This window comes from Haliotis asinina, chromosome 8 (assembly GCF_037392515.1).
Source record: "Haliotis asinina isolate JCU_RB_2024 chromosome 8, JCU_Hal_asi_v2, whole genome shotgun sequence".
Taxonomy (NCBI): domain Eukaryota; kingdom Metazoa; phylum Mollusca; class Gastropoda; order Lepetellida; family Haliotidae; genus Haliotis; species Haliotis asinina.
This window is the reverse complement of record NC_090287.1, coordinates 64579276-64594934: the sequence shown is the minus strand read 5'-3', so window position 1 is coordinate 64594934 and position 15659 is coordinate 64579276. Positions and strand designations below refer to the sequence as shown.

At 41.1% G+C, this 15659-nt stretch overlaps 1 protein-coding gene across 1 annotated transcript; it reads left to right on the top strand.

Annotated features, from left to right (window-relative positions):
* The first annotated feature begins 110 nt into the window (after positions 1–110).
* On the top strand, positions 111–15659 carry LOC137294150 (RNA polymerase II-associated factor 1 homolog). The gene is made up of 13 exons (XM_067825130.1): positions 111–281; positions 1877–1969; positions 2442–2563; positions 2695–2761; positions 2977–3078; positions 3884–3989; positions 4245–4313; positions 4414–4517; positions 4968–5084; positions 7359–7484; positions 7793–7895; positions 8611–8701; positions 13250–15659. The coding sequence occupies exons 1-13, from the start codon at positions 214–216 to the stop codon at positions 13615–13617; spliced, it is 1536 nt and encodes a 511-aa protein (XP_067681231.1). The 5' UTR covers positions 111–213; the 3' UTR covers positions 13618–15659.

Here is a 15659-nt window from a genome sequence, read left to right as displayed (position 1 = left end):
AAAATGGAATGTAATTTGTTCAACTATGAGAGGAAACATTATTTCGATTCACTTATTCGATATGAAAAAGATATATGTTCTAAGTGGACTTTTATTATTTAGAACTTCACGCATCGAACTTCCGGTTTATTTGAGTATCCCAGAAGGAATAGGCATGGTGGACGTCGCTGCTACAGTTTTGTGATTACCTTACCGATCAGCTAAGCTGTAGCCATGCCGCCAACTATACAGACTGGCCAACGGGATGAAAGAGAGAAAAGACAAAGACCTGGGGATAAGAGGTAAAGTGTGTTTTGTACACAACCCAACAGCTCTTTTCCTATTGTTAGAGTAAGGCCGATCTTCATGAAAATGTGTTGAGCATAATCCAGTTTTGCTGAGTTTTCATGTTATTTTCAGAGGAATTGTTGTCAAAAGTTCCGCTCGTACCCACCACAACCATCAAAAACCAGATTTTCGAAGCTGTCCAAGTGCTAAGACAGGCATCAGTGCCATACACTTACATTAACTTGCGACTAGATTTTTTAAGTTCACTTCACACTAACAGGTCCCCTAAGTAATGGAAGGAATTACAGCAAATTTGGAGAAAATGCATCACAAATGTAAACAAACGCAGCCCACTCGCTAAACAATTGCAGCGATATATCGATAGTTTAGCGGTAATAACATAAACACAACGCCCCTATCGGAAACAATGTCGGTAATACTTGAAACAAGATAGGCCATCTTCAGAGATTTCTCGGCTCAGTTCCGTTATTTGTTGGTCACATCCTGAAACTCACACATCAAAACATGGTGTCACTGGAAGGAGCACCCGTCTCGGTGAGTTTTGTATTTAGTTTTCATTTTCATAATTATCCATCTTTGACCACCCGTGTTGAATGCGTTTAGGTATGAGGTGTTTTTTAGGAAAAGATCATCACAGCAAAAGAGCATCATAAGTCATGCCCACAGAAGTTGTTTGCGTCTGAACATTGGAAGCATCCGGGAGCATGACTTATGACGCTCTTTTGCAGTGACAATCTTTTCCTAAACAAAAAATTTTAAGCTCCGACAACACCTCATGCCTAAGCGCATTTAACAGGGGTTGTTAAAGATGGATAATTATGAAAATGAAAACAGTAGGAACTAAAAACAAAACTCACCGAGACGGGTGCTCCTTCCAGTGACACCATGTTTTGATATGTGAGTTTCAGGACGTGACCAACAAATCACAGAACTGAGCTGAGAAATCTCCGAAGATGGCCGATCTTGTTTCAAGTATTACCGACATTGTTTCCAACAGGGTCGTTGTGTTTATGTTATTACCGCTAAACTACCGATATCGCTGCAATTGTGTTTCAAGCCGACTGCGTTTGTTTACATTTGCGATGCAATTCCTTCAAATTTGCTGTAATTCCTTCCATTACTTAGGGGCGCCTGTTAGTGTGATATGAACTTAAAATATCTAGTCGTAAGTTAATGTAAGTGTATGGCACTCACGCCTGTCTTAGCACTTGGACAGCTTCGAAAATCTGGTTTTTGATGGTGGTGGTGGGTACGAGCAGAACTTTGCCATGACTTTTAATGAATGTACATGATTTTGCAGCAACCTGCAGAATGCTCTCACAGATTGCACCAAATAAATAAAGTGACTGCTGTGTTTCAAACTCATAATTCTTTAAAATACATTTCCAAGGACATTTTTAAACACAAGAATGTAAGCTTGATAACAGTTTCCACAGTATGCCAATAGAAAAATGCTGTAATTGAAACTCTCCAGGAACTGCCTGAATCACATGTTTTAAGAACCAGGGGACATCATATGTTGTGAAGCCTGATGATTTTAATCTGATTTATGTTGCTATATTGCCACATATATATGTATTGCATTCAGGTCAGAGTTGATATCCCGGGTCAAGTTCAACAATACGCTACCTGACATACCTTTTGATCCCAAGTTCATCACATACCCTTTTGAGTCAAACAGGTAAGGTGTTTATAGTTTCTTCTGGCAATAATTTTGTTTATAACTATATGATGTGTCAGATCCATTGCCATCTCACAGTCAGTTTATGTTGATGGGGACCTATCTTAATATGACGATCATGTTGCTTATCTGAGTTTAGTTGCTATACTGACTTTGCTGAATAGTATCTGTATGCTGCTGTAGATTATGTTGGATTGTATGCTTATGAGAAGTGTCATGTCATGTTTCTCTCACGTATAGATACATATCATGACAGTTCTGTCAACAGTAAAATCTCAGTTAGAGTCTGCCTTGTCTGTCAGTTTTAAGTTTTCATAATCTGATTGTTACTCTGTGACACTGTGAGATATCAACAGTTCATTATGAACCTAACTTTAGCAGAGGACATGAGACCGCCAACTGGTTGCTATATTCATCATTTTGTTCTGAGCTTGTTCTTTTTTAACATAATTTACTTTGGTTTGCTTTACAGATTCATCCAGTACAACCCCACATCCCTGGAGAGATCCTTCAAGTATGACCTACTGACGGAACATGACCTTGGGGTGACCATTGACCTCATCAATCCAGAAACATACAAGATTGACCACAATGGTGAGGCAATGATGGTAACATTGATATCTGTGGGCAACACATATAACATTGATATCTGTAGGTAACACATATAACATTGAACATAAGAAAATAAGGATGCCAATAATCACATTTGATTTTTCTCTTCGTAGCATACCCTGATCCAGAGGATGAAAAACTATTGGAGGAGGAGGTCAACACCCCAGCAGACAGCAAGAGGTGATACTGATATCTTTTATCATGCCATAGGAAGTGGTTTTCCTTTCGGATAGAACCCTGGGGAAGGGGAATAACTGTCAGAAGGAATGTCTCACTTTGACATGCAAGTTTAACTGCAAAATATATTTTGTAATCTAATTAATATCTTACATACTGTGAAGAGTGTGTGTTGTGATGTATATTTGTCTGATGCCAATATTTTGCCTGTTATGCAGGTCTCGCCATCACAACACTACAGTATCCTGGCTCCGGAAGACAGAGTACATCTCTACCGAATACAACCGATTCCAGCAGAAGTCCGACCAGTCTGAAACCAAGTAAGGTCAAGGTCGTACAGTAACAGGGCCTTGTAGGTCAAGTGGTAGCTTGTCACAGAGAAGACCTCTGTTTCAGTTCAGTGTTTGAATGAAACCCGGTGTATTGCTTTCCAGATCTTGTTACTCACTCTAAACTTACACATGCATGACACAGGGATGTAGATTGTTGATCAAGAGGATATCGCAGGGAGCAATACTCTCCAGGTGTATTGGTTTTCCCTCTGTAGTTTTCTCTTTTGAGGCAATCCACTGATTTTCTAGATAACAGGATTTCACTCAGCAGTTCTCACAGTCCTCTGATTTTTTATTTCTGAATCATTCGTGAAACTATTGGGGTATGGTGTTACGATTGCAGTCTGAACATTACAGTTCGAATGAAGTTTCATTTGAACTGATGCAGTTACTCAAAGGAGGCTGGTGATAATTCCACTAAGAAAATTTTGTGCTTGATACCTGGCTCTGTCTAAGTTTGTGTTCATGTTCATTCTCTTCATTATACTTACCCATGAAGATGTTTGTCAAAAGAAATGTGTGATTGAGTGGTCAGACTAGCTGACTTGGTTGACACTTGTCATCAGTTCCCAGTTGCATAGATTGTTGTGCATTCTGTTGATTACTGGATTGTCTGGTCCAGACTCGATTATTTACAGACCCCCTACCATATAGTTGGAATACTGTTGAGAGTGACATTATACTAGACTCATTCACTCTGCATTAAGCCCTGGTGTATGTTTTTTGGGTTATCTCCCTTATCACATTTTGCTGTGGGTGGGTTACCTGACATCAATTTTCTGCTCTGTTTCAGAGTGGGTTTCAAGATCAAACAGATTATGAAAGAGGAGGACATGTACAAGGATAGGGACACTCAGATCAAGGCCATTGAGGACACTTTCAAGAAGGCCAAGATACCGGTATGGACATCAAAGATGGTGATATGCGTGCTATGCAGAGCAAGGACGATCACTTGCATGTTGTGTATATAGTTCAAATAGACAGTAAACATATAGCTAGGTTAGCCATATATATGTCCTTCATTGCTACGATAGCCATATACCTATAGGTTATGGCTAGAATACCCATAAATGTTGCAAATACCTTTGTCTTGTATAGCTAGCTGCATGTAATATTTGCTTTGACTCAGAAATATTTGTCATGTTTGTTTTCAGATCAAGAAGCACTACAGCAAGCCCAATGTCACTCCTGTTGAAGTGTTGTCCATATTCCCAGACTTCGAGGTTTGTTATTTTGTTCGTTCCTGTAGATTCTGATAAATATGGATGGATTTATAATTTAGAAGAGAGGATGAGTTGACTTTGGAACTGTTGTTTGTTTTAGCTGTGGAAGCATCCGTTTGCCCAGGTGTTGTTCGACTCGGACCCGGCACCGAAGGGACAGACCCTGCCTGCACAGATGGAGGAGATGTCACAGGCCATGATCAGGTCAGTGACCTCTTGCAGGAGTTGCATTCAGTGGCGTCACATTGGTGATTTCCTTGATGCACTGATGTGCTTCATCTACAATACGTTATTTTAACTACTCATTCATTGATGCCATAGAATGTTACATGCAGATGACCGTTGTTCATTTGCTGTGCTTATTCAGGATGTTGCATTACCAAATGGCAAAAGTGTTTGCTCGTCACACTGGAGATCCAAGTTCACTTCCTCAAATGGGTATAATGTGTGAAGCCCATTTCTGGTAATATTGCTAAAAGCGGCATCAAACCAAAACTCACTATTTAAACTGCCCATTCATTTGATGCCATGAAAAGTCACATGCAGATGTGCTGTGATATTTCAGGATGTTGCGTCTGCTGCTTGGTTGTCTCAGCCAAGGAGGTTCATGTTGACAGGAATTGTTATGATTATGTACGTCTTTCACAATTACAGAGGAGCTGTTGATGAGAGTGGGGAGCAGTTTGTGGCCTATTTCTTGCCAACAGATGAAACCATTGGGAAGAGGAAACGTGATGGAGAACAGGGTGTTGACTACACGCCAGAGGAGGAGTAAGTGTACACAACATTTCATCTTATTATCCCCCACAACAAAGAAGTTGGCGTGGGATATAGAAACGAGTTCCAGCCGTTGTACCGTCAATGTGTCCGTAATACATTGTCCAAAGCATATCTTCTAAACTGTTCGTGATAGCTTAACCAGATTTGTTATATGTGTCAAGAATGATCCCTGGATGTGCCCTTTGAGGTTGAGACCCAGATATTAATTTTAGTTTTGGCGGTTTTCATGGAAACATGACTTAGGCTGTGGCTATGAGGATGTCATCTTGTCCTCCGAAGATCTCCCAAACTTTAGTTTCATCAAACTTGGTACACATGTTCATCACGTTCACCATGATCCTTAGATTCAAATTTTGGGGGTTACACCAATGTGTGAATTTTATTTTTGTGTACCTTCCATGACAAGTTTGACTTTGACTGTAATTGATTAGCTAGTCTTCACCAAACATGGCACATAGATAGGTCTGGTTGTATAGTGGTGCCTTTTTGCAGAAATGGATTTCTGATTAAAATAATTTTGCGTTTCCATGGCAACAAGTTTGACCTCAACTGAATTCGGTGGTAGTGTTCTTTTCCAGAGCAGAACTGTGAGACCTTACAATAGTCTCCTTCCACTCTGCCATATGCACAAAACATTGACATACTGTATTGTAATCATAACTAGTAGACATATTCATGAAGGGTATTTTGCTGCTGCAGGGAATATTGATGACTTTGTCTTCTTGTTAACTCTGATGTAGGAGTAGTGACCTCTCCCCTGCAGGTGTAGACTGCACTCTAATGAATGTCTTGACTGCATTCTCTTAAGTGTAGGGACGAATCCCTCATAAATGTAGACCTAACTTTACAGCAGTTTGGAGGGCACTACCATGTAAGTGTAGACTGCACACAAGGGTTTCCTATTTCATCCTTCAGTGACTGAATACTGAATGTCACCCAAGATATTTCTCAAATTTGGTAATGATACAAAACAATGTCCTATTATCACTTAATAAGTTCATGAAAATGGCCTAATACCATTCGACTCCAATAACATATCACATATAACTTTCACGTATAATATGAACAGTGTTTATTGTTCACAATAACAAATAATGTATTTATTGAAGTTTGTTCTGTGAAACTGGCCTATGGTTGTGCCTTTTGCTATTTACACAATTACAGATTTTTTTATCCCCCCCAGCATGTAATGTGGGGGGATATAGTTGACGTCTCGTCTGTCCATCCGTCTGTCCATAATCATTTTGTTTCCGGAGCATAACTCAGAAACCGTTCAATATTTTTAGACCAAACTTGATAGATATAGTAATCTCAGCCTATGGTTGTGCCTTTTGCTATTTACAGATTTTTGGCATTTATATTTTTTTTTGTTTTTCCATGGAACATTTTGGTGTTAGTCCTATGGTGGGGTGGGCTTTGTTTCCGGAGCAGAACTCCAAAACCGTTCAATATTTTTCTGCAAAACTTAGTAGATATATCAGTCAGAAGCTGAAGTGGTGCTTTTTGGTATTTACAGGATCTTTTGATGTATTATTTTCTCGGTTTCCATGGAAACGTTTCGGACATGGTCTCAAAATGGAGGGATGGGCTTTGTTTCTGGAGCAGAACTCAAAAACCATTCAATATGTTTCTGCAAAGCTTGGTAGATATATCAGTCAGAACCTATAGTGGTGCCTTTTGCTATTTACAGGATCTTGTGATTTATTATTTTTTTTGTTTCCATGGAAACGTTTTGGACTAAGTCTGAAAGTGAGAGGTGTGTTTCAATTTCCGAGCAGAACTCAAAAACTTCTAATATCTGTTAGTAAAACTTTCTAGATATGTGTGGCAGACCCTAAAGTGGTGCCTTTTGGTTTTTAAAGGTTTTTGTGATGTATTATTGTCTTGGTTTCGATGGAAACGTTTTGCATTTAGTCTGAAAATGGAGGGATGGGCTTCATTCCCAGAGCACAACTCGAAAACCATTTCATATATTTCAACAGATATTGGCAGATATATGAGACCGATCTTGAAATTGTGACTTTGCTGGTTACAGATATATGGCATTTATAATTTTCATGAATTGCATGGAAACAATTCAAACTTAGTCTAAAAAGACAATGAGTAACTGTGAGATGATTTGTCCTTTCAAACGTGGGGACCGGGGGGATATGTCATCTTCTGACTCTTGTTGATTTAATGAATTGTCTTCCTTTGTCCACATGACCTGTATACATTACAGCACAGTTGAAAACACAGACATGCATAATAAATGTTGTGTGGCAGGTACGAGTATATGCTGGCCAGAGAGTACAACTGGAATGTGAAGAACAAACTGTCCAAGGGATATGAGGAAACATATTTCTTTGTGTTCAGAGAATCGGGCGTGTACTATGATGAACTGGAAACACGGTAGGTGGCACACTTGAAAATATTCCTCATTACTTGGTTTAAGCTATAAGCCATCAGCAAATGTTTATTTCTTGCTGATTGAAAGACAGAAGGATTCTATTTCTAAGACATGCTGTCTTATGCAATCTCAGAAATTTATGTCCGTCTGCTTGACAAACACTTCTAAATTGTTCTGAGGACAGGTGGAAAGCATGTAGAAATAGAAGTAGAAATCCTCAACCTGTTCTCAGTGCTCCAGTTTTGTGGTTTTGTATGAAAGCCAAAGTGTATCATCACAATGGTGTTAATGACTGTTATTTTCTACATAGAGTTCGTCTCAGTAAGAGAAGAAAGACAGGCGGAGGTCAGGTGGCCAAGTCCCGTCTGGTTGTCAAACACAGGGACCTTAACGATAAGGAAGTGGCTGCACAGGTAAGGGTTTTTTCCAAGGGGGTCAATGATAGTAATATATGACACTGTATCCTTTGCTTGGCAAGGTGTGATATCAAAGAATGGGTTATTTGTGAAATACCTGGAACATGTTACAGGTAATTAAGGTGAAGTTTTGATCTGCATGGAATACAGGTGTGATATATATGTAACATGGCTGTGGTATACATTTGTGTAGGTTGGTAATCATTATGTCAGAAGGGGAAGTCATTGCTGAAATTTTACTCAGGCCAAATAAAACAACAAAACAGGGAATAAATAAGCAAACACTCTAAAAGGCATTTTTAGCCTATGTTTGACTCATTGGATCTGCAGATGAGTCTACATCAGTAGTAGACAATGATTGACATGAGTCCAAGGTGCACTATTGATCGAATTGATATGTGTAACAAAAGGTTAGTCAGGATGTTTCTTCACCTTGCATCTCATCGTAACTGCTAACATGTTCCTGTCCTTGTTGGATGGCTTTGTTTCAGCAAACTATCCTAATACAATCATGTAGTTGCTTCTTTGCTAATATAAGAACAGTGGTTTTAACTATCAAACTACTATTGCTGTAGATATGTTCATCATCGGATTGTCTTGTCTTGACTCAATTATTTACAGACCACTGCAGTATTGCTGAGTGCAGTGTTAAACAAAAACAACCTAGCGAAAAAGTCCCTTGTTGTGATAAAGAATATTGTTGTGGATGCAGGATGCACGGTTGATGATGTTGGAGCCACCCCAGGAGGAGGAGGAAGACGAGGAGGAGGAGATGGTAGTTGCTCCCGATGCACTGGAGACAGGTGAGAGACCTAAGTATTCACACAACTGGTAGACTACAGACCACAGACTTTATGTACCCTTCGGATAGGTCAAAATTGGCATGTCCCTCAGCTAAGGCGATAAGTTCTTCTTTTGTTTTGGTCTTTTAAACAAAATTCTGGTCGTATTTGGCTTTGTATATGCATTACATATATGTAATGGTGTTTCTCTGGGGCTATGTCTGGGGTCCCCTAAAGCACAGGAGAGATCTTCGTCAGAAGCAGGGCTGTCACAGTCGAAGAAGTCTAAATCATCAAAGACAAAGTCATCTTCTGCCAAGTCATCGCAGAATCATCATTCTTCAAACACAGATGATGAGTTTGATCGAGCAGTGTTTTGACGAAGAGAGTCGACTGCAGCTCGGCATGAGCACTCACCTAGATCTGCACTCACGCTGGAAGATGAAGAGGATGCATGCACCGGTGAGAGAAGATCGTCACCAGCGTCCTTGTCTTCACGCCGCAGTCGAGAGAGAGATCCACCCATGCCGAGTGAGTGCACTCACAGGAGTGATGATTCACACTTGCGTGAGTGCACTCGCATGAGTGCGGACTCTTATGAAGCTAATACTTACATGATGAAGAATGACAACATTGATACACTAACGTTCCCATCGATACCTCCGATATCTATGATTCCTGAGATGTTATCTATGGTGTTTAAGTCGGCAGCCAAGTTTCAACAACAACTTTTGCTGTTGTTCAACGTTTGTCGCTTCCCTTTACATCATAAGGAGCCCTTCGTCAGAGCACAGGACGTCGATGAAGCTTATAAAGCATCTGTCCAGCCCGCTATAACTCATACAAGGTAGACGACAAGAGACTTACTCAACACCACTAATAGGCAGACCTTCTTTGGATTGACTTGATCGAGAGCCATCAACGAGACTCTCATTGCTAAGTTCAGCAATCCTGACAATGAGGAAGAAAGAATGATCCTGTCAGCGCTGGTAACTCAGAAGAGGAATCATCAATTTATGGCCGATCACTTAGCTTCTACTACTGTGGGAGTGAATCTACTTCGTCGACAAGGTCTCCTGTCTACAGTGTCTTGGAGTTAGAACTTTACCAAGCCTCTACATCACGTTCCATGGTCAGGGCTTACTCTCTTTGATGGGAAGATCGAAGAAGTAGCAAGGACGGTCGCTCAAGACTCAGGAGAAGTCTATGGACACTCTGACATCAGTACTTAAGCAGACAAATCAACGTTACACCCACAAGTCCAAGTTCTCCAGGGTATAAGGAGCAAGAGATAAGAAGTTCAACACTTGTGAAGAGAGGTCATCCTCTTTTCGTCGCTCCTGTGGAGGAAACAAGCGCCCTCAGACGTCCAGCAGTGCGTCTAGGGGTGGAGAAGAGGTAAATATTGAAGATCAGGTTCGGAATGACTGGAGTCTCCACCCCCAACCGTTCCCGTACAACCATCTCAAGTAGGTGGACGTCTTCAACTTTACTGGGAAAATTGGAGAATCCTCAAAGACGAGAACATCATGAAAATTCTGATGGCTACAAGATCCCACTGGGAACTACTCTGCCGCTCACTAAACCCAACAACTCCCATCATCTATGCAGCGCATCAACTAGACAAGTTTACAGACGCCATAGCAATGCTGTTGAAGAAACGAGTAGTAGAAGTTACACAGCCACAGAGTCTGATGCCCGGCTTCTGCTCTACAATCTTCTGGTTGCCCAAGAAGAATTCCAGAGAGAAATTTCGACTCATTTACAACATGGAGGAATTCAACAGGAAGTTCATTCAGAAACCAGAGCGTCTCAAGATGGTACATCTTCCTCAACCAAGACTCCTCATCCGTCCAGAAGATTATCTTGCCGGCATCGACTTGCAAGATGCATACCTGCCACATCCCAATACACCGAGAGTCCAGGAAATATCTGCGTTTCCTTTTCAACAGTCAGCACTACCAGTGGAGGGTCCTACCATTTGGAATATCTTCGGCCCTGTGGCTATTTACACGGTAACCAAATCCATCATCAACTATGTACACCTGAGGGGGGCTACGCAACGCCTTTTATTTGAACTACGGCATATAAGTGCATGAAGAGAAAAGACAACTCAGACTACATTTAGACGTCACCATCAGGCTATTAACACAACTGGGGTGGTTAGTAAACCACATGAAGTCAGAATTGGAACCTCAGAGAGATCTCAAGTTCCTTGGGATTCGTTTCATCACAACATTGAATCAGATTGTCGTCCCAGAGGACCGTGGGTCAAGATTCAAGATGATAAAGCAAGCTGTACTCTGTTGACATTTCGACAATGGGAGTGTCTACTGGGTCTCCTCACGTCAGCACAAGATACGACCAGACAAGGAAGACTACAGCTGCATCCGTTACAACGATTCTTGAATCTTCATCTCAACAACAGAGGTCAGATTCCACTCCCAGACCGTCTGAAGCCTTTTTCACTTTGGTGGACTTGCCGATCGAATGTCACTGCAGGAACTTACATGTTAGAGCCGGCATTCAACAACTATCTCTACGTAGAAGCATCTGTACAAGGGTGGGGAGCCCATATAGACAACGAAGTAGCAGCAGGGATGTGGACCAAAGAAGAGCAAGCTCTTCATATCAACCAACTGGAGATGAAAGAGTGGAACAGAGTGGATGCTGTATCGGGAGGCATTTCAACTAATCAGCCAGACATTCGGATCGCCGCAAATAGACTTATTTGCAACAAGGTTCAACAAACAGACAACAATGTTTGTATCACCAGTACCGGATCCGTTAGCTTGAGCAAAAGATGCTCTCAGCATCCCATGGGAGGTTTCCCCCTCCACTGCTGCTACCAAAAGTCATCGAGAAAATAATACAGACCAAGAGGCTACAACTGACTTTGGTCATGCCTTACTGGCCAACAAGACACTGGTTTCCAGCACTCATAGAGGAGTTAGGACAACCAGCACTACAACTACCAGGTTGGAAAAATCTTCTCGTCCACCCTGACACGAAACAGGCACACGGCAGCCCACCTGCGTTCTGACTTCACGTGTGGAACGTATCAAAATCTGTTTTAAAACACAGGATACTCGGCAAGAACAGCGAAAGCAGTTACTTTATGATGACAAGTGGTAGTGGTTTGAGACATACGTCAAGAAGAAAGGCTTCACGGCGATGAAGGCAACATATCTGCTGATAACAGAATATTTATGTCACCTACGACATTCCAGAGGTCTGAAAGGCTCTACATTATCTACATACTTGGCAGCTTTCAGCTCAGTCGTCACCATGGAAACAGGAAACAAGTTGACTAAAGTACCTGAGCTACTTGCCTTACTACGCCCCTTCAAGTTGGAAGATCCACAGGGTAGATTTAGAGCTCCAGCATGGGATCTAAACATCGTACTTCAACATCACACAAGTGATGTGTCAAGCCGCTTGATTGGACCTCATTTGAACTGCTAACTGAGAAGACGCTGTTTTTACTTGCCTTGGCTACAGCTGCACGAATGTCAGTAATTCATGCTCTAGACTTCAACCGCACGAGCTTTGATTCAAATCATCAGCAGACAGCTCATCTGGGTCTACGATGGGATTTAAAGCAGCCTATAAAGCAGCAGGATTGGAACCCCAGTGAGCCTCCAGCACACTCAAAGTCAGAGCCTTGGCCTCTACACTAACGCCACATGGGAATTGCTCGCTATCAACTATAATGGAGGGCTGCTTTTGGAAGTCAAACATGGTGTTTGCCAACCATTATCTATGAGACATAGCCACGGAGGACATCTCTGGCATTCATCAGTTTTGGCCTCTTGTCGTTGCTCGGCAACTAACAGTTCCCCGAAGGCGTTCACTCACTCATTTTATCACATGACATGTGGATGACGCTCTGCGGAGTATAATGGTGGAAAGTCCATGCACATGTCTTAAACAGACTAACATGAGTGATTATGACCCTGTACTCGTAATGAAGATATTTGTACATGAAGAGGGGTTGCAATTACATAATGTAACATATGTTGTGCTCTTCATGAGTACCAAATTGGATGGTACCAAAAGATTATTGGCCTTCCAAGCACAAGATTAATTGATTTTTTACTTTGATCTGCATGGTTTTACAAAGATAGTGCAGGCAGGTAATTTGATGAACGAGTATAATTCCAGCCTGTCATTTTAAAGGAATGATCAAGGCATTACACCGGTTTCCAAATTTCAACAAGTGTACGTACTAAGTAATTTTTCCAAACTTGATCAGTGTTTCAGGAGCTGATAACGCTTCAATAGTGTCATGAGCTTTCCCTAGGGCCGTGTTTGATTTTTGGAGATTTAATGTTTTTCATTGTAATCCTTACCATTATCAGAGTTAACATTGATTGGCGGAAAGGTTTGCCACAGTTGTGCCAAGTTTGTTGGCAATGACCAATCTATTTATGTCCACCTTGTTTTGTGAACTCATTATTTACTGCTTGCTGTCACAGAGGCGGAACATTGTTGATTGATGTGTTAAGAAGCAAACCAAGAACATTGAATATTTGCAAGTTGTCACTCTGAAACTGCTATATGTTGTAGGGAGTGCTAGAGGCAGCGATGATGAGGGCAACAAGAGTGATGATGACCGTGGCAGCGTCCAGTCCGGGGGAAGCAGAAGGAGCAGGAGCCGCAGCAGGAGCAAGTCCCGCAGTCGAAGTCGCAGCGGTAGTCGAAATCGCAGTCACAGTCGATCAAGAAGTAGGAGCCGCAGTCGGAGCGGAAGCCGTAGCAGTCGCAGCAGAAGCCGTAGTGGCAGTGGTAGTCGCAGCAGCAGCAGCTCGAGTAGCGGCAGTGGGCGTGGCAGTGGGGGAAGCAGCAGCAGTGATAGTGAGCGGGAGGTGACAGGGAAGAAGGATGAGGCAGAGATCTTTGGGTCATCCAGCGGGTCAGGGTCAGACAGTGATTGATGACCGACATTGCCAGGGAGGAGTATCAACCAGTGACCATCTCATACCAGATGGCAGCCTAGGAGACGGGTTTCTGCTTTGTATAAGCAGGCCAAGAGCTGCAGAACTAGTGCTATGGATGGTGATTGTTTTCAGCTTTAAACCAGTGACCAAGTACTTGTGTTTAGGGTGATATCCCTACAGTGAAACCTTGTAATTAAGAACCTGTTAATCCAGAAACAGCATTAGACCTGAACCACCTAATTGGAAACATTTGTATATATTTACATTACTCAATAGTCATGATTCCATTATCTGGAATTTCAGTTTCTAGACAATTTCACTTAGTATGGTCCTGCTGGATTAACAAGGTTCACCTGCATATGGGGGATGCAGATCTAAATTTATTAATGTATGTTTAAAGCCTATGTGTATTTGGGGTTTGAAGTGGTCCCCTACAACACTTGCTGGTTATAACAGATTGGGTTTTCAGGCTTGCTGACTCAGTTAGTAGTGAGTCTTTATTGCAGTGACATGGATTGTTGACCACAAAGTCGAGTAAGGTCTGGTTCAGACTGGATCATCAGAACGCCATTGTCACGTAGCTGGAATATTGTATATTTTACAGCAAACAAAACAGTTTTATGACTAAGGCTGGGACGATGCACTGATACATCTCGACACGTATAAGTTTGATACAGCTATCGTATTGTCAACTAGTGTATCGTTACAAAACGATATAGAACTTTTTTTCAAAACAATATTACCTTAAACAAGTATTCATCTAGAGAAAAAGCTGCAAGTATGATGAAATTACTTACTTGATTATTACATCAGTGTTATTGTTATGAACAAATTCCTTGAAATAAATCATTTTAAATCTTAAAACTGTGTCATTCTCGGTGTATGTACCATGATACATATTGTGTCGCAGGTGATATATTGCGATATGTATCATATCGTGACTTGGTGTATCGTCCCAGCCCTATTTATACCTAGTCTCAAATGAGATTCAAGGGAAAAAAAAATATTGGTAAGGGTACAGGTGCAGGTATTTGAGTTCTGGATTTAGCAGCCAGAGGATCACATGTGCCTGTACATACGAGACAGCTCTAGAACAGAATCAATCATACAGAAGCTAATGTAGGGTTATCAGGTTATTGTCAGCGGAAATTGTCTGTATTTTTTCTCTGACAGTATTATCAGATTGTTCGGAATTTTGTACTAAGTCATTTTCCTGGAATCATTTTTAAGTTTCACTGAAAACACCTCATTTACATCTCATTTACATCCTGTTTCCCCCTGGAAACAAGTGTGCAGCTATGAAGGTTACTCATAAGCCAGAGACACCATCAGTAAGACAGATATTCTTCTTACTATGTCCATTAAAGTTTAGTTTACAGACTTGATTTCGACCAGTTAAATAGGTTTTGGAATTGACATTGTCTTAAAGTTTTTTATGATGGGTGTCTTTGGTAATCATATTCTCCAAATCGTGCATTTTTCTGACTCTGATTATATTTTTTCCGTAAACTTTGAGTAGGATGTTGTGTGACTGTCATTACCAAGTAGTGCATAGCATATGATGCCATCTGCATTACTCAAAGAGCAATAAACAACAGCCACTTCTGTCATGGGCTATAGTGGGTATTACAACTCTGTGTGCTCTCTAACTTGTTTTGTGTAGTGTATATTGGTTCTGAGTATCATTTTTCATTCATGTATTTACTTCATGCCACAACTGTGAAATGGTAATGAATTTGTTTTTTCAAACATTGCACATATGTACTAGAAGCTCTCAACTCTCAGAAGCTCTGATTGGCGTCGGTCATTGTATCCCAGTTGTGTGTATTGATACTCATGCTGTTGATCACTGAATTGTCTGGCCACAACTCAATTAATTACAGCCAACATACAGCTGGAATAGTGCTGAGTGCAACAGTAAACAACACTAGATGATTAATTTTGTTTTATACAAACCTCCATCATCATACATGACCTTATCAAAACATTGTGAAAATGTAACAATTACTTATTTCAAAATAAAACACATAATCTGAATA

Coding starts and splice junctions, on each gene's coding strand:
- LOC137294150 (XM_067825130.1), top strand. CDS start 214: ATGCCGCCAACTATACAGACTGGCCAACGGGATGAAAGAGAGAAAAGA. Junction 5,085..7,358: donor GACTACACGCCAGAGGAGGA/GTAAGTGTACAC, acceptor GTTGTGTGGCAG/GTACGAGTATATGCTGGCCA. Junction 7,896..8,610: donor ATAAGGAAGTGGCTGCACAG/GTAAGGGTTTTT, acceptor TTGTGGATGCAG/GATGCACGGTTGATGATGTT.